The sequence below is a fragment of the Equus asinus genome, chromosome 20 (genome assembly GCF_041296235.1).
Source record: "Equus asinus isolate D_3611 breed Donkey chromosome 20, EquAss-T2T_v2, whole genome shotgun sequence".
In the NCBI taxonomy this organism is placed as follows: domain Eukaryota; kingdom Metazoa; phylum Chordata; class Mammalia; order Perissodactyla; family Equidae; genus Equus; species Equus asinus.
Genome location: NC_091809.1, coordinates 47,374,835 through 47,394,620, shown reverse-complemented (window position 1 = coordinate 47,394,620; position 19,786 = coordinate 47,374,835). Strand labels below are relative to the sequence as shown.

At 36.6% G+C, this 19,786-nt stretch overlaps 1 protein-coding gene across 6 annotated transcripts in view; it reads right to left on the bottom strand.

The window, feature by feature from the left end:
* The window catches only part of SIK3 (SIK family kinase 3), a 245,456-nt gene that overhangs the window by 95,387 nt on the left and 130,283 nt on the right, over positions 1 to 19,786 (bottom strand). For all 6 annotated transcript variants that reach the window (XM_014855543.3, XM_014855545.3, XM_014855544.3 and 3 more), the window contains exons 2-3: positions 12,248 to 12,364; positions 9,053 to 9,116 (exon numbers count right to left, since the gene is read on the bottom strand). In XM_014855543.3, coding sequence (XP_014711029.2) covers positions 9,053 to 9,116; positions 12,248 to 12,364 — 181 coding nt within the window. The remainder of the gene's footprint in view (positions 1 to 9,052; positions 9,117 to 12,247; positions 12,365 to 19,786) is intronic.

Sequence of the window (19,786 nt, the reverse complement as noted above, 5' to 3'; positions counted from 1 at the left end):
AACCACTACGCGCCACCAGGCCAGGCCCTGGACATGGTTTCTTTTAATTGTTTGAACAAATTTATAATAATTGCCATGAAGCTTTTGCTAAAAATAACATCTAGACCCACTCCAAGAAAGTTTCTATTGATTACTTTTTTTCCTGAGCATGGATCACATGTTCCTGAGTTTTTTTCTTTAAAACCTTGTAGTGTTGTTTTAATAAAACTAGGTACTATAGACAATACATTTAACCAGTTCTGGATTATGGTCTTTCCCCCTCTGTGACTGTTAGTGTTCTTTGTTTTGTTTTATTCTGTTTTTCAGTAACCTTGAAATAATTTGAGAATCCATCTCCCTGTGGTGTGCAGCCACTGATTTCTCTAAATTTTTTTTTAATTCTTATTTTTTAGCCTAGCTTCCTTGAGCTCATTCCTTTGTCTACATTAATTAGCAGTCAAGCCGACAGACCCTTCACCCTTTGCTGACAAATCTGTTGGTGAGTTGAGGAGTGCACTCAAAGTTCAGAAAGTTTCAAAGTGAGCCTCAGATTTTACTCTTTGCTGGGCTCTCTCAGGACTTTCTAGTGGATGCCATGTCCCCAGTAAGCCGAAGATGAATGGAGAACTTATCCTGTTGTGGTTCTCTCACTAACAGGATCTCCCTACTAAGTTTCTGGCTAGTCAATCATTCTGTTGCTCACCCCTAGCAAGACCCCAATCTCTAGCCAGCAAGGCTATGAACCTTCCACACTCATTTCCTACCAAACTTGCTATTTTTACTGACAACATGACTGGGCATGCGTTTTCCTGTCTTTTCTTCCAAATTAAGTCAGCTGCCTCTGGCAACAAATCTGCTGGTTTTTAAAGCCAGCCCAACCTTGGTTACATATGCTTCCCCTTGGGGATGAGAGAGAAAGGTGTAGAGGCTCAGGCAAGAAAACCAAAGACTTGCTGTTCTAATCACAAGTTCAAAGATTTTCATGAATTAAAGCTTCTCAATTTGCTATTTGCCACTGGTTCATGTTCAGAGCCCTAAATGGTTGTTTTTGACAATTTTCTCCAGGTTTTTATATTTGTTCTTTAGACAGATTTGTCAACTTATTCACTCTGTCATTGCTATAAGTCCTGCCACTTCTATTTATACTATTTTCAATTTCTACATATATTTTAGAATGTAGTTATCACATCATATGTAACATTTATGTTTTATATATACAGTTGAATAAACTGGAGTATACAATTTAAACAGTTGTTATGTTCATGATCAAGTTTAGAAAACACTGGTAATATCTCTCCATCTCCCCTTCCTCATTATGCACTCATACCTCACCCCATTACATTCTGATTTCCATTCTTATTACACTAGTGAAACAGCTCTCTTTGAGAGCACTGAGTCCATCTTTGCCACAAAGCCAGAGGCTACCTTTCGGTCCTTATAATATCTGATTTTCTATAGCATTTAACACTACTCCTTTTTGAAATTCCTGTTTCCCTTGGCTTTTATAACACCACAATCTTATTTCCTCAAAGCAACTTTTTCATATACTTCATGATCTCACTTTCAACTTAAATACTGATGGCACTAAGGGGTTCATTTTTAAACCTATTCTTTTCTGCATTATCACATATTGATGACCAACTACAATCTATCTGCTGATAGAAAGAATATCTCTAGGCTCCAACTTATCCCTAATTTCCAGACTACTATATCCAATTACTTAATGGACAACTTTCACCAACTGGTGCCTCAAACTCAATATATCTAAAACAACACAATTCATCCAATCTATTTTTAGCCCTGGTATTCTCTATCTCAGTAAATGACATTAGCATTCACACCAATAACAGGGTCAAAAATCTAAAAATCATCTTACATACCATCTTACTCAGTTATTCCTTTACCTAGCAGTGTGACTTTCAACAAGTTTAGTAAACCCTGGATATGCTTAATTAATTACAATTTTAGGAATACTGGCTACTTCTTTCACATAAACAATGATGAAACAAAAAGTCTTGAGGAGAGAAAATGGAGTCATTACTATATAAATAATGCTAATTTAGGAACATTAGCTCTGTAAACAAGCCATTGCCTGTGCCTAAATCTCCCAGTACTAAAAAATCTGTCTCGCTCTCTTCTTCAATGGGGCTTTAGTAACAGGAGGGTAAAAAATACCTGATATTAAGATTGTTTTGCTGCTATGTCCATGAGCTAAATTTTCAAAACAGAAATTTGGTTTATATTTGTAATCAAAGATCCTCCCAGAAATACTTAATTAAAGATCTTTTATATGGAAGAGTAGATTCTTCAACCTGGTGAATGGGAAAGAACATGTCCTCTGGAGTCATAAAGTCCTTGGGTTAAATCTCAGCTACGTCACAACCTTAGGCAAATTAGTTAGCCTCCTTGAACCTCAGTTTCTCTGTCCGTAAAATGATAATAAAAATATCTAAGTTACAAGATTATTGTGATGTTAAAATGAAATAGATGAATTCACTACCTTACTTCAATACCTTATCACTCTTGAATATTACTATACAGCTCCTTAACTAGTTTTGGTGCTCAACCCAATTCTTCCTCACACAGCAGTAATTCAAGATAAAATTCATTTCTTTTACACAGTTGATTTATTCACTCATTCACTCATTCATTCGATAAACAGTTACTGACCATTTCCTTCAGTAAATATTTGCATCCCACAGTATGGACTGGAGAGCAAGAAGAGACACGACGATACAATCATGAGCAAAATCAGACGTGGCCCATAAATTTGTAAAGTTTGGTGTCTAGTGGGAGAGAGAAGTCATTAAATAACTACAAAAATTAATGTAAAACCACAACTGAGCTAAGTACTACTAAGAAAGGATATAGGGCAATGAGAGGGTGTGATATGGGATCTGGCCAAGTTGGAGAATTCACATAAAGCCCTTCACTACTGAGCCTTTCCTATCTTACCAGCCTTACTTCTGGCCATTTTCTCACAGACAGACTATATTTAAACCATACTAAACAACTTAGGAATATGAAATACACCATGCTCTCTCTCATCTTCAAATCTTTTGAACACATTACAGCATTTCTGAAATACCATGCTCCCCCTAGTTAATTCCACCAAGTACCCAAAGATGCAGTCCTTGTGTTACTTTTTTTAAAGCCTTCACCACACATTAATATTAATATTAATAACCTGATCATGTTCAGGGTCTGCTGATTCCTCCACCTGGTAAGTGATTTTCCCCCTTGTAAATGATTAGTATTTTATGGAGAGAGATTCTGAGATTATGCCAAAATCCTGTCCTCATCTGTATTAATGTCCCAGCACTGTGAAAACAAATTACCACAAAGTAGGTGGCTTAGAACAACTATAATTTATGTACTCATAGTTCTGGAAGCAAGTTTAAAATCAAGGAATTGGCAGGGCCTCAATCTATCTGGAGGCTCTAGGGGATAATTGTCTCTATGCCTCCTCTAGTTTCCGGTGGTTGTCAGTTTTCTTTGACTTGTAGCTGAATCATGCCAATCTACTTTGTTCTTTTTCAAGATTGTTTTGGCTATTCTGGGTCTCTTGCAATTCGATACAAATTTTGGGATGAGATTGTCAATTTCTATAAAAAACGTCAGCTTAGACTCTCATAGGAATTACAGTGAATCTGTACATCAGTCCGAGGAGTACTGCCATCTTAACAATGTTAACTCTTACAATCCATGAACATGGGATGTTCTTCTGATCATTTAGATCTTAAATTTTTTTCAATGTTGTTTTGTACTTTGTTGTATTTTCCAGAAAATGAGATTTGCACTTCTTTCATTAAATTTATTCCTAAGAATTTTATTCTTATGGATGCTATTGTAAACTGAATTGTTTTATTTCCTTCATTTTCAGATTGTTCATTGTAAAGGTATAAAAATACAATTGATTTGCATATACTGCTCTCACATCCTGCAACCTTGCTGACCTCTTACTTAGTTTTCAGTTTTTTCATGGATTCGTTAGGATTTTCTATATACAGATCATGTCATCTTTGAATACAGTTAGTTTTACCTATTCCTTTCCAATCTAGACGACTTTTATGTCTCTTTCTTGCCTAATTGCTGTGGCTAGGACCCACAGTACAATGTTGAAGAGAGATGAAATCTTTGTCTTAAAATCCCTGATCTGAGAGGGAAAACATCTAGTTGTTTACCACTAAGTATGGTGTTAGCTGTGGGTTTTTCAGAGCTTCTTCACCATATGAAGAAAGTTCCCTTCTATTTCTAGTTTGTTGAATGTTTGTATCATGAAAGTGTGTCGGATTCTGTCAAGTGCTTTTTCTGCATCTATTGGGGTGATTGTGTCATTTTGTTTTTTGTTTTACTGATATGATGTATAACATTAATGGATTTTGGTGTGGTGAACCAACCTTGCATTCTTGGGATAAAGTCTACTTGGTCATAGTGTCTAATTCTTTTTATATGTTACTGGATTTTGTTTGTATCTATTTTGTTTGTAATGTTTGCATCCATAGTCACAAGAGATACTGGTCTATAGTTTTCTCTTCTTGTGATATCTTTGTCTGGCATTGGTAATACCGACCTCATAGAATGAGCCAGGAAGTGTTCCATCCTCTTCTATTTTTTAGCAAACTTTGTGAAGAATTGCTCTTAATTCTTCTTTAAATGTTTGGTAGAATTCAGCAGTGACACCTAGATCTAGGCCTGGACATATATTTAGAAGCAGTTTTTTGATTACTGCTTCAGTCTCTTGACTTAATGCACGTCTATTCATTGTCTATTCCTTCTGGAGTCAGTTTTAATAGTTTGTGTATTTCTAGGAATTTGTCCATTTATCTAAGATAAAAAATTTGCTGGTGTATAATTGTTCAGGTATTACTTTATAATAATTTTTATTTCTTTAGGGTCAGTAGTAATGTCCCCTCTTTCATTTCTGATTCTAATATTTTGAGTCTTTATTTTCTCTTGGTCAATCTAGCTAAAGATTTGTAAATTTTGTTGATCTTCTCAAAGAACCAGCTTTTGGTTTCATTGATTTTCTCCAAATTTTTTTATTCTCTATTTCATTAAATTCTGCTATAATCTTTATTATTTCCTTCTTTCAGCTTGCTTTAGGTTTGATTTGCTCTTTCTTTTTCAATGTCTTAAGGTAGAAGACTATGTTGTTGATCTTCCTTATTATAGGCATTTTGCAGCTATAAACTTCCTTCTATGTCCTGCTTTAGTTGCACCCCATAGGTTTTAGCTTGTTTTGTCTTTATTTTCACTCATCTCAAAGTATTTTCTGAATTTGCTTTTGATTTCTTCTTTGACCCACTGCTTACTTTGAAATACAATGTTTAATCTGTGAGTTCCCCAGATTTCTTCCTGCTACTCTATTTCATTCTATCTATTTCTAATTTCATTCTATCGCTGTTGTAAAACACACTTTGTATTACTGCTAACTTTTTAAATTTATTCAGGTTTGTTTTATGGCTTGGTATATGGTCTATCCTTAAGAATGTTTTGTGTTTATTTGAGAAGCATGTATATTCTGCAGTTGTTAGGTGGAGTGTTCTATAGATGTCTGTTAGGTCTAGTTGGTTTACAGTGTTGTTCAAGTCTTATTTTTCCTTCTTGCTCTTCTGTCTATTCCCTTTTGTAGTTTTTTTTTTAATAAACATTACATTTATTAATGTTACAAATCCAACAATATATTGTTATGACTATTTATTTACCATCTGTAGCAATTTATTAATCCAATGCAGTTTTTCTCACACACACATTCTTTGTGCTGTTATTAGCCAATATATTACAGATATATTACAAGCCTTACAATGCAATATATATACATATATATAATTTCATACCACCACTTAAATAGGTTAAGAGAAGGAGAAAAGTATGCATCTCTTCTGTCTTCTATAAATTATATAACTACCTTTACTGGTGCTCTTTGTTCTTTTGTGTGGACTCAAATTACCATCTGGGGGGTCACTTGCTTTCACCCTGAAGAACTTCCTTTAGTATTTCTTATAAGGTGAGTCTGTAAGCTACAAATTCTCTCAGTTATTGATTATCTGGGAAAGTCTTTATTTTGCCATCATTTTTGAAAGATAGCTTTACTTTGGTTAATAATTTTTTTCTTTGAGCACTTTTAAAATGTTATTCTATTGACTTCCATTGTTTCTGCTGAAAAGTCTACTATTAATTTTACAGAGTTCTCTCTAAATGACACATCATTTTTCTCTTGATGCTTCCAATATTTTCTCCTTGTCTTTGACTTTCATTATTCTTACCATGATGTATCTGCTTATAGATCTCTTCATGTTTAATCTTACTTAGATTTTGTTGAGCTTCTTGGATATGTAGGTTATTGTTTTTCAATAACTCATGAATTTTAATAAATTTGTGAAGTTTACAGCCACTACTTCCTTACATATGTTTTCTGTTCTTTCTCTCTCTCTTCTTATGGTACTCCCATTATACATATATTATTGCACTTGATAGTGTCCCACATTTCTCTGAGGCTTTGTTCATTGTTCCTAATTCATTTTCTACTTGCATAATGTCTACTGGAAGAAGAAGAAGAAGTGAATTTTTAGGTAGATCAGTAGACATTACAACCAGAAGGACCTACAACTAGAATATACAACTATGCGCTGGGGGGCTTGGGGAGAAGAAGAAGAAGAAGAAGAAAAAAAGGAGATTCACAACAGATGTTAGTTCAGGGCCAATCTTTAAAAAAAAAGACTCACACTTATCCTGAAGATTCTTAGACACAAAATTACAAGATTTGGAGATTGGAGATGTACAATGAGATTAATGTTGTTTTCATGCCAGCTAATAACAATATTGATCCTTCAGCCCATGGATCAAGAAGTAATTTGGACTTTCAAGTCTTACTATTTAAGAAATACATTTTGGGCTGGCCCAGTGGCACAGCAGTTAAGTGCACACATTCCACTTTGGCGGCCTTGGGTCTGCCTGTTTAGATCCCGGGTGCGCATGTGGCACCGCTCATCAAGCCATGCAGTGGCAGATGTCCCACATATAAAAAAAAAAAAAAGTAGAGGAAGATGGGCACGGATGTTAGCTCAGGGCTAATCTTCCTCAGCAAAAAGAGGAGGACTGGCAGATGTTAGTTCAGGGCTGATCTTCCTTAAAAAAATAAATAAATGAAATAAAATAAAAAATTTAAAAAAATACATTTTGTAAGGCATAGATAATATTCCTCTGATGGATCTGGGCAAAGTAAACTGGAAACCTTCTAGAAAGGATTCACCATTCTAGATGCCATTAAGAACATTCATGATGTGGGGCCAGCCTGGTGGCAAAGTGTTTGAGTTTGTGTGCTCTGCTTTGGTGGCCTAGGGTTGACAGGTTCAGATCCTGGGCATGGACCTAGCACTGCTTGTCAAGCCACACTGTGGTGGTATCCCACATAAAATAGAGTAAGACTGGGACAGACGTTAGCTCAGTGGCAGTCTTCCTCAAGCAAAAAGAGGAAGATTGGCAACAGATGTTAATTGAGAGAAAATCTTCCTCAAAGAAAAAAAAAATCTGTGATTCACAGAAAAAAGTCAAAATATCAACATTAACAGGAGTTTGGAAGAAGTTGATTCCAACCCTCATCGATGACTTTGAGGGGTTCAAGAAACCAGCGCACGAAGGTAACTACAGATGTGGCAGAAATAGCAAAAGAACTAGAATTAGAAGTGGAGTCTGAAAACGTGACTGAATTGCTGCAATCTCATGATAAAACTTTTACAGATGAGGAGTTTCTTCTTGTGGATGAGCAAAGAAAGTGGTTTCTTGAGACAGAATCTACTCCTGGCAAAGATGCTGTGAAAACTGTTGAGATGACAACAAAGGATTTGAAATATGGCATAAACTTAGCTGTTAAAGCAGCAGCAGGGTTTGAGAGGATTGACTTCAATTTTGAAAGAAGTTCTACTGTAGCATTACATGCTACAGAAAAATCATTCGTGAAAGGAAGAGCCAATCAGTGCGGTAAAATTCACTGTTGTCTTATTTTAAGAAATTGCTACAGCCGCTCCAACCTTCAACAACCACCACCCTGAGCAGTCAGCAGCCATCAACATCATCAAGACCTTCCACCAGCAGACAGATTACAACTTGCTGAAGGCTCAGATGATGGTTAGCAATTTTTAGCAATAAAGTATTTTTTAAATAAGGTGTGAGTACATTGTTTTTTTAGACATAATGCTATTGCACACTTAATAGACCATAGTATAGTGTAAACATAACTTTTATATGCACTGCAAAACCAGAACCAAGTTGCGTGACTTGCTTTATTGCAACATTTGCTTTATTGTGGCGGTATGGAACTAAACCACAATATCTTTCAAGTATGCCTGTAGTTAACTTGCCAAAAGAAAAAACAATTTAAATAAAAAGATATGTCAATCTAGATTTAAAACTTTAAACTTTACATCTACTTGGCTCCATTATCACTGTCACCAAAACAAATCTTTTGGCCAGTTTTTATCATCTCAAAAAGTCAGATTTCCTCGTAACAAATTCTCCTGCTTAATTCTGATGTTGGGCTAAGCTAAGCGTTAGAGGAAAAAATAGTTCCTGAAGACAAAACCTCCAAAATTACAAGAATCATCAAGGGAATTGGGAACACATGGTAAAGAATACAGTTACACGTTATATTTAAACAAAGGTTAAAGAATGCATTAGGGTGAGATTGTTTGCTCCAAGTGGCTCTTTCTCATACAACAGAGGCCCACACACTTGTGGGAGTTCTGTCACACTTGGGAACCCCAGTTAGAACCTGGCAATAGGAAAGACCCTCAGTCACACATTCAGACGGGATGTTTGTTTTCAAAGATCTTTAATCTCAAGTGTCAATACCTGATTGAAATAAACAAAACACCTTCGCTAAGGAAACAAAGATGGTGAAGGGAGTTAGGTGAATCAAAAATAAATACAATTACTTTGTTGATAGAAAATGACAGCACTGAAGGACAGCATGAAGTGACAGCTGCTCAAGTGACAAAGGCATTGAACAGCTATTTTAGGTTTTCCATAGTGTGCTCAATAGCTGTTTAAAGAATGCAATAAATGTACTTACCAAATATTTCCCCTCCACTAGCATATTCTGTCACCAGATAAATCATCCGTTCTGTCTCCATAACCTGGTGCAAAGGCAGGAAAGCGACAGACAGTGACAAAAATGACAGGCTGATATCACAGGAAGAGAAACTAATGACTCCTCTTTTGTCCTTTTAAATATTAATAACCATTACTGCTTAAAGGAAATTTAAAGTGTTGTGGGCGGACAGATATAAACGTTATTAAGAAGAAAGGGGGAAAATAGGTATTCCTCCTCCAAGTTGTTAAAAGGAGGAAGTATTTACTCCTTGAGAGAGACAGTCCTTGTGTTGCTCCGGGAGGCCTCTGCAATCTCTTAAGCTCCACAAAACTGAGAAGCAAAGAAGCTATCAAAACCAAAAAGTTCACATTCAACATTGATCACTTAAAGCTCAAAAACGACCCCCGCCAAAACCAACCAAAACAAAAAAGTCTTAGAGAAAACAATGGGAATCACTTAAGAATGGCACCAAAATCACATATGGCAGTTTTTTAAATGGAAATGACAACTTTCCTTTTCACTATCCATTTATTCAAAACTGAGAGTAACAATGTAAATATCCAACACTTCAAATAATATAAATTACTCATTTGTGTTTTGTCTTGGTCTCTGTTTTGCTACTTTTTAAATTAGTTGTAGTGTGTTGTCACTACAACTTCCTTTTTACCTTGTTCATTGAATATTTTCTTAAAGTAACATTCCTTCCTTTTTACCCTTTTCACTGAATATTTTCTTAAAGTAACATATGAGTACATATGCTTCTTATAAACATTTTAAATACCTACTATATCAACAAATACATCACAGGTCTTCCTCTCCACCCCCCTCCATTTTATTCCACAGAGGAAAGCCTGTTAATAGCTCATTTTGTATCATTCTAGAGCAGTGCTGTCCAATAGAAATACGTGAGCCTCATATATAATTTTAACTTTTCCAGTAGCCACTTTAAAAAAGTAAAAAGAAAAAGGTGAAATTAATCCTAATAATCTATTTTATTTACCCCAACATGTCTAAAATATTACCATTTCAAAAACGTTTAAAATTGTAAACTGCCAGTTTTTACTTCTAAATTAATTAAAATGTAATTCTAGGCTTTCACTATACTTCACAGCTCATTATTTTGTTAAATTATTTACCAGTTACTTTATCTTTGACATCTTTACACATTAATACCATGTAACAGTAGTATGTATCATAATAATAGAGTTATCTCTTTTTTCAATGGTTTCATGGTACTCCTTCATGTAAGTGTACATTAATTTCATTTTCCAATCTAATAACTGTGTCGTTCTTTTTTTCTCTTTACCTTTTAAAAACTCTCTATATACTGGTGATATTAGCCCACTGTTTGTTACATTTATTGCTTCGAAGCTCTCTCTATATGTTGATTTATATAACAAAAAGTAAGTGCTCTAAATATATGCAGATGTTTAGAACAGAAATAATGCCATATTTTATATCTCCTTTGTACCCCCAGGTCTTTTATTGACTGCAAATGTTCTTTTATTACTAAACTTTTCAGGAGTTTAAAAACTTTGCTATACAGTTACCTATATTTGGCTTACTCTATAAACCTGAGGAGACCAAAGCTTTGGCAAATGACCTATATCTACCTTGATACTATGAAGACAGCCACTCACCTTGGCAGCTCCAGAATCTCCCCTTAACAATATCAGATGCCAGAGGGCAAAATTAAGGCTTAAAAAGAGGGCATTGTTCAAAGCCAGGGTTGGAAGTATGGAAATTCTCATAGGCTAATGAAATCCTCAGAAAAGATAAACCTGCAGAATTCAGTTATAAGATTAAAACCTACAAGTTAACCTCTTGAGAAAGGTTAGCCTATTAAGCCCTCCAATTATCTAAAGGTGATTTATTTTAAAAAGTGAGGCCAAGAAGTTTAGTCACTCTATCAGGATAGGAAGGAAGCAGAGGTTAGACACCTCCGAGTTTGCAGATACGGTCTTCAGGCAACACCAGGAAGCTTGCACAGGTTTGCTTCTGGGGCACAGTGTAGGTGTCGTCCAACAAAATTCAGTCTGATAAATTTCAACAAGTCTCCTCCTGCTGATCTAATTCATTTCACTATGTGAGCAGCCGATGCCACAGCAGAGCCCTAAAGCTGTAGCCTTAACCACACATACTAACATGACATGCTTTCTTTTCCATAAAAATAACAGATGACGAAAGTTTGCCCATTGTGCCTTGGACGTACTTTCTCCACTCTTACACACAGTCCCATGTCTGGGCCAGTAACCATTTACTGCAGACTAACAGCAGCAAATGAACCGAGTGGGTGGCCACTTCCTGCAGAACTAGGTGATGGCTCTTCTGATAGAAAGCAGTGAGCAAGGCTGGCCCCATGCACAGGCAGAGCTGTGGCTGCCAACACATTGCAATTTGAGAAGCACCCCAAAGCCCCACCTCTCCCAAAATATCTCTTCCACCAGCCTGCTAAGGCAAAGTCCACCCCTCCTATCTGGCTTGAAATTCCAGCTCTAGGTTTACTGCTTTTGCAGTAAAGCTAGGGAAGCATTTTTGATAATGGTACGAAATAATGTACGTTTCTTGGGAAGGTAACAAAACTGGAATAGAAATCTCTTCCATTACACAGACTCAATCTCTTGGTTCTCAAAATAAAAAATGCTACCTTGGAAAACTAAGTCTAGGACTCTACTAGCACAGAAAGGAAGTTCAGGTTCTCACTGAGACAGGAAGCCATCCTTAAAATATCATTTGCCATCATAATTCATAACATGATCACAGAAATTAGTACTTGAATAATGTTATAAAAAATGTTATAATCATCTCTAGCTTTTCATCTCTCAAAATTCTCTGTTCCTTTTGGGTTTACTATTCTGTTTTAGGATTCTGACCTAAAAAAGTAAGTTCTCATCATCTTCTGAATAATCTTTTGTGTAATTCTCACTAAGAATGGCATTCAAATTTTAAAGAACAAATTAAAAAGGCCTACATGGGTAAGGTAGACCTTACTAGTAAATAGCCAGGGGAAACATAAGTACGGAGTGGAGAACAGACGGGAAAACAGTGGGATGAATATAGAAAGAAAAAAGTTGCAGATGTTCACCCATCCACCCTTTCTTCAAAGGTAGCTATCGATACAAGTGACCATTCTGAGTTCTTTGTTGCCATATGCTACACCACTAGTGATCCTACCTGGTAAAGCCTGATGATATGGGGGTGGCAAAGCATCTTCATAATTTGAACTTCCCGGAAAATCTTCTTCAAGTTTTCTTCATCCAGTTGGGTCTTGTCTATGATCTTGATGGCAACCTGACAACAGAGGAAGAAAATTTACTCTGATGCATTATTAAAAGCAGTTTACTAAGGAAAATTAAATCCACTTAAAAACATCATATTCCACAAAATACAAACTGCCAGTATTTTGTTCACAGAATGCCAATGAAGAAAATAAATTTACTCTTTTTGTAAAAGACAGGAAATGGATTTCCAGCAAAGTTGGTTTCAAGGGAATAGACTCCAAAAGCAAACGAGTCTTTTGCCATTTCTTAAATTGCTCCCACAGTAAAACCCCACAATCAAATACTCCATCCCTCACAGATGCCGTTACAGTCTCGGCAAATCATGCTTAGGTGCAGAGAATGGTATGTAGGACTTCCTATTAAGACAAGAAGCTTACATCGTAAGTACATGATGGTTTAGTAAGGTTCAAGGAGAAGTCCCACAAGTGCACTCCACATCTCACCAGGGGCTTGTATAACTCACTCATGGCGGTGGTGGTGGTGGTGGCGGTTGCAGCAGCAGTTACCATTTACTGAATGTTTACTACGTGCCAGGCACAATTCTTAGTGCTCTGCAACTACTAATTCATTTAAACCTCACAACATCTCACATTATTATTAACCATACAAACATGAAAACTGAGACACACAAAGATTAAGTAATTCACAGCTAGTATGCGGTAGATCCAGGATTGAAGCCAAGGGAGCTTGGATTTAGAGTCAAATTCTTAACGGTAGCGCTCAAAAAACCTGAAGATCTTTCTGTACAGCATATACACTGCTTCAGCAGAGAACATCTTTCTATTTTGCTCATTATTATTCCTAAAATACCCAGCAGCACACACATTTTAAAACAGAATGAAAGATAAAGGACTTCTTTTTAATCTACTAAATCTAAACGTCCTCATTATTATTAGTGAAATACCCAAAATACTGTGCTGCCCCAAAATATTTCTATATCTCAGTTTCAACTACTCAATCACAATGTAATCATCGAATATTAGTTGGATGAAGGATCAGGACTAGGCAAATTCTAGCCCTTTCAGTTCTTAAAATTCTTTTATTTTATACACTGGGAGAGGGAAAGGAAACTTACACTTATTGAGTTAAAAAAATGAAAAACCAGGGAGAAAAACATCAACACTAAAAATGTTTAGCTCAGAGAAATAAAGACTGTATGGAAGTATACATGTGAGATGATTCAAATGTATGAATGACTAGCATAAAAGTAACCTTGTTTGGAGTTGTTTCAGATGCTTGAATGAAGACTAATGGGAGAAAAGCACAGGCAGACAAAGTTCAGCTCGATTAAAAGGGCATTTAAAGCCCCCCCCCAACGATGAAATGCGATAAAATGAGCAGGGTATATCTTGAGCTACAAAGATTAATCAGACACAGCCTTAAATTCAAGGAGCTCAAAAATCTAGTAGGAGGAAGACATATGTGAAACAGACAACAAGACAGCATTGGAAATACAATCAATAAAGCTATGTATAAGGTATAAGAGTAGAACAGAGGATGGGGTTATGACCTTCGCCTTGGGGAGAAGAAGTAGACAGAAAAAAAGACTTCACAAAGAAGGCAGAACTTGAAAAGAGAAAGAATTGGGATAGGCAGAAAAGAGGGTAGGGAATTTTATGAGAAGAAATAGCAAAATCATTAACAAATATTATCAGCTGTTTGATTTCCTATAAGAAGTCTTGAACCATATGACTCCTGACCTCTAGAATTTATACTTCTCATTACTGTGCCAGGTCAGATACAGGACCTTAACTCCAGCAATTTGTCTGGCATCTGCTCCTGGTTCTTTAAAAACAGTTCCCAAGACAAAAAAAAAGTCACAGTACAAAAAGGACAGTACACAGTCCTTTTACAGAATAAATATCTGGGTCTTAATGGTAATAATTATCAATAAAATCTTACACACGATTAGCACATTATATAGAGTGCTTTCATATACATAAGAAGCTTTGAGACTCGCAGACATATGCCCATAGCAGAGCTTCCCATCTGGTATGCTGGAAATGAGTTACAGGTATACCTCAGGCAATGGGTAGGTGACAGTGGATCACCTCCAGCTTCAAGGAACCTCATTTGTTTACTCCAGAGAAAATATTATCATTTTCTGTGTGTGCCACAATGCACAAAAGGTTGGGAAGCACTGCTAAGATTGTTGATCATCAACTGTCCAACGATTGGCCCTGAAATCCCCTATTCTGCCCATGCCTACCCCTGGATGACATAGAAAACTAACAGAAGGTGGTGAGTAAGGGTGTAGAATGAGGGCTGTTAATGCATTTGACCATATTTTTGCACTTTTTCAACCCCAAGAGAGTACTGGGTTACACTGTAGTTGGGAGAGTCATAAAGTGAGGCCTCCTGATTCACAGTGGATTCATTCTGAATTTCATTTATACTCTGAGGCAACAGGACTTTGATAAAGGTCAAGAGAAAACCAGACCTAATCATATATGATAACAAAGTTGGCTAAGATCTTATATATTATGCACTTAATAAATATTTTTAATTTAATAAAGATAATGGTTTAGTATGGATGTAGTTTTACGTTTCATAAGAAGCATATCTGGGGGGCTGGCCCAGTGGTGCAGCGGTTAAGTGCGCATGTTCCACTTTGGCGGCCCGGGGTTCACCGGTTCGGATCCCAGGTGCAGACATGGCACCACTTGACAAGCCATGCTGTGGCAGGCGTCCCACATATAAAGTAGAAGAACATGGGCACAGATGTGAGCTCAGGGCCAGCCTCCCTCAGCAAAAGGAGGAGGATTGGCAGCAGATGTTAGCTGAGGGCTAATCTTCCTCAAAAAAAAAAAAAAATGAAGTATATCTGATTTCACATAAAGGGACTATGGTCCCATATACAGAAACGTATTCTTATCTTTTTGGAGTAAATTGCATTAAGTATAAACTGTTCTTAGAAGGTGGACTCAGAAGGGTTTTAATAGATTAAAACATCAAATTCCTGTCTACTCTTCAATGAGATTCAAGATTCAACAAGACACGGATAGGAGAAGCTTTGCCTAGCAGCTGAATACAGTGTCAAAAGGAACAACTCTGGTATCAAGCTGCCTGGGTTCAAAATCTTAGAACTGTCCCTTAATCTATAACGTTGAGCAAGTTATGTAACTTTTCTATGGCTCCTTATCTACAAAATGTAGGCAACAATAGAACCTACTTTAAAGGTTGACAGGGATTAACTAATTATGCATGCAACTTGCTTAGCATAATGCCTGGCATATGGTAAACACACAATACACATTAATTACAGGTACTACTGTTGCTATTTATTTGCTTTTTTCTGGAATCAAGCCTTAAACTTTAGGCATTCTGTGACAAGGATTACATTTGCTTGACTAAGCAACATAATCCTGGATCTGAAACACACCAATTCCTTACTCAAGGGGTGAGTTGGGGGGGCCAAGAAGCAAAACAGCTAACAATTTGTAGGCAGCATTCAGAACCAACCAGCTGCCTCCACCTGACGTGGGAAGAACACAGAAGGAACGAGGCCAGGAAAAAATTGCATTCTGTTCAGGAAAGTCCCACTGAGCCACAGGATGGAACCCGTGCAAGACCAGATCCTGAGGGCTGTGCCAGAGAGAGAGTGGTCTGACTCTTCATGGCAGGTCAGACGCCACCCCCTTCCCCCCACCTTCCATCCATAGTAAGTAGCTAACACCAAAGAGGAGGCTACTTAGTGCTACTTGGCGCGTGTACCTGATAGGACCACTTAATGGAGAAGGCAAGTTCCTAAGCTCAGCTCCTACCTTAGCTGCAAACTGGAAAGCAAAGGTTTTCTAAAAAGTGGAAAAATACCAATGAAGCAGAGAAACAATCAAGTCAAAGAGCAGGTAGTTGGCAAGCAGCTATGATTATTTTGAGAATAACTCAAGAAATCACTGATCATAAGTTTTCACTGCTAAGATTATTGAAGGCTATATATAATAAAGGTTTAGCTTAAAGTATATACCAGTTGCTTAAAAAATTAAACGCGTCCATAGCAAAAGGTAAATAGGTAGGTAGATAGAAGACAAACTCTCAAAGAATATTTTTAGATTGGTGCTGAAATCTATGAATCACATACTTACACTTACATATGAAAAGCATAACAAGTAAAGAAGGAAACTTTCAACACATTACCAAGAGACCATATATTACTTAAGTTTGCCTGGTCTGCATAGAAATCTTTTATCTTGCAAAGAGCATAATTTTGTGAGTTGATGCTGACATTACTTAAACATGGCATGGTATCAAATAGATTGCTAAATAGATACAGATTGTGGGAGTCCTTAACTTCTCAACCAAGATATTTCCATTCAACAAACTCTTCTTTTTTGATTGGCATGCGGTACAAAAGAATACAAAATTCAGATCATGCCCAATTTAAAGTCATATTCCTTTATTGTTCATTCTAGAAGGGGAAAGATAGCCATTTCCCCCTTTTAGTTCTTACTTCTAAACCAGTTACTTTAACTCTTACCTCATTTTTGAGGCACAGCCACGCTCACAGGGAATGAAGATTAAGAAAAATAGTGGTTTCTTCACAACAGGCAATAATTTACTTGAATATCCTGACACCACATTCACAGCCAAGATAAGACGACAGAATAAAAACCAATGAGCCAAGGAAAGGTTCAGTATTAAGATCAAAACAAACCAGCCTTCCTCCTCACCCATCAGAAATAACTGGTCTCTTCATTCAGGGATGTGCTATGACAAATGGACAGTTAAAGAAAGGAACCACTCAGGAAGAAAATGCAAAGACCACAAGTGCTAAAATTCCTCCAAAAACAGAAAGAGCACTCCCTGAAACTAGTATACAGATGCACACATAATAATTTCACAGAATATAGTAAATAGCCTGAATGCTTCTAGGAAAGGAGGAGAAAACATGACACTGTGGGGGAAAGTTTATTTTTTCAATACTCTTAAAGAAAGAAGCTCTAGTTCTCACTGAAATGTCTGGAAATTTAAGCAGATATCAAACTTTTTTACCATTGTGAATTATTTTCAATGGGGGTGTTTTTATATTACTTTTTGTATCTAATTTTTATTCTCTATTTCTATGACAAAGCTTTTCTACTCTAGATCATTCTCATCTCAGATCTAGAATCATTTTATGGTCTAGATCTGTGCGATCTAATACAGTAGGCACGAGACATAAGCGACTATAGAGCACTTGAAATATGGCTAGTTCAAACTGATGTTCTATAAATGTAAAATATACATCACATTTCAAAGACTTGACATTAAAAAGAGAGCCAGCTCTGATGGCCTAGTGGTTAAAGTTCAGCACTCATCACTTCGGCAACCCAGGTTTGCTTCCTGGTCACAGAACACCACCATCCATCTGTCAGTTGCCATGCTGTGGTGGCAGCTCACATAGAAGAACTAGAATGACTTACAACTAGGAAATACAACTATGTACTGGGGCTTTAGGGAGGGAAAAAATATATATATTAAAAAGAGAATGTAAACTATCTCATTGATAAATTTTATACTGATTACATGTAGAAACAGTATTTTAGATATATTAGGTTAAATAAGACATATTATTACAAGTAATTTCAATGAAAAGGCAATCTATAGAACGGGAGAAAATATTTGCAAACCACACATCTGATAATATTTGGATTAATATCCAAAATACACAAGGATTTCATACAACCCAACAGCAAAAAACCAAACAACTCAATTGAAAAATGGGCAAAGGAGGGGCTGGCCCCGTGGCCGAGTGGTTAAGTTCGCGCGCTCCGCTGCAGGCGGCCCAGTGTGTCGTTAGTTCGAATCCTGGGCGCGGACATGGCACTGCTCATCAGACCACGCTGAGGCAGCGTCCCACATGCCACAACTAGAAGGACCCACAACGAAGAATATACAACTATGTACCGGGGGGCTTTGGGGAGAAAAAGGAAAAAATAAAATCTTTAAAAAAATAAAAAAATAAAAAATAAATTAAAAAAAAAAAGAAAAATGGGCAAAGGACCTACATAGGCAATTTTCCAAAGAAGACATACAAATGGCAAACAGGTAAATGAAAAAGTACTCAAAATCACTGATCATCAGGGGAATGCAAATCAAAACCACAATGACATATCACCTCATACCTGTTATGATGTTTATTATCAAAAAGACAAGAGATAAATGCTTGTAAGGATATGGAGAAAAAGGAACCCTTGCACACTGTTGGTGGGAATGTAAACTGGTACAGACATGGTGGAAAAGAGTACAGAGGTTCCTCAAGAAATTAAAAATAGGACTACCATATGATCCAGCAATGCCACTTCTGGGCATACATCCAAACAAAATGAAAATAGGATCTTGAAGAGATATCTGTACTGTCATGTTCATTGCAGCATTATTCACAATAGCCAATATATGAGAACAACCTAAGTGTCTATCATGAGATGAAGAGATAAAGATGATGTGATATATACATCCAATGAAAAATTATTCAGCCATGAAAAAGAAGGAAACCCTGCCAGTTTGCAACACCATGGATGGACCTTGAGGACATCATGCTAAGTGAAATAAGCCAGAGAAACAAAGACAAATGCCACATTACTACGTAGTATCACTTATACATGAAATCTAAAAAAAAGTCCAAACCATAGAAACAGAAAGTAGAAAAGTGGTTGCCAGGGGTTAGGGGTGGGGAAAATAGGGAAAGGTTAGTAAAAGTGTACAAACTTTCACTTATAAGATGAATAAGGTCTGAAGATCTAATGTAAAACATGATGACTATAGTTGATAACACTGTATTGTATAATTGGAAACTTCTAAGAGAGACTTAAATGTTCTCACCAAAACAAACAAACGAACAAAAAAGAAAAGCCAAATATGTGAGGTGATGAAGGTGTTAATTAACTCAACAAGGGAGAATCTGTTCACAATGTACATGTCCATCAAAACATTACATTGTACAATTTAAATGTCTTACAATTTTATTGGTCGATTATACCTCAATAAAGTTGCAGGGGAAGGAACCAACTAATTTCATCTGTTTTTTCTTACTTTTTTTAACATGACTACTAGAAAATTTTAAATTATACACATGGCCCACATTTTACTGGACAGTACCAGTTCACATGATGCCAATAAGGTACCAGTTAAAGCAGTATTCCATGAAAATGACTTATGAAATACTGGACTCAATATTGGGAATTGCCAGTTACCTATCTCAAAGAACTTGGCAGGTTGCAAGGCACTCAATGCTCAAACACTGCCTTGGGAGACAATCATAAATAAGATCTCAAAAGCTGCATTCCAAGAACTCAATTTTAATTCCATTAAAAAATGTTTATTGGCTTAAGGCAGTGTCACTGTGCAGCTCACTAGCAGCTACTCTCACCATGGGTACTGTGAGAGAATTAAGTTTTACACTCTTAAGACAGCAGTTCTTGAGGAGTAATGTCAGCATAATGGCAGAGTGAGT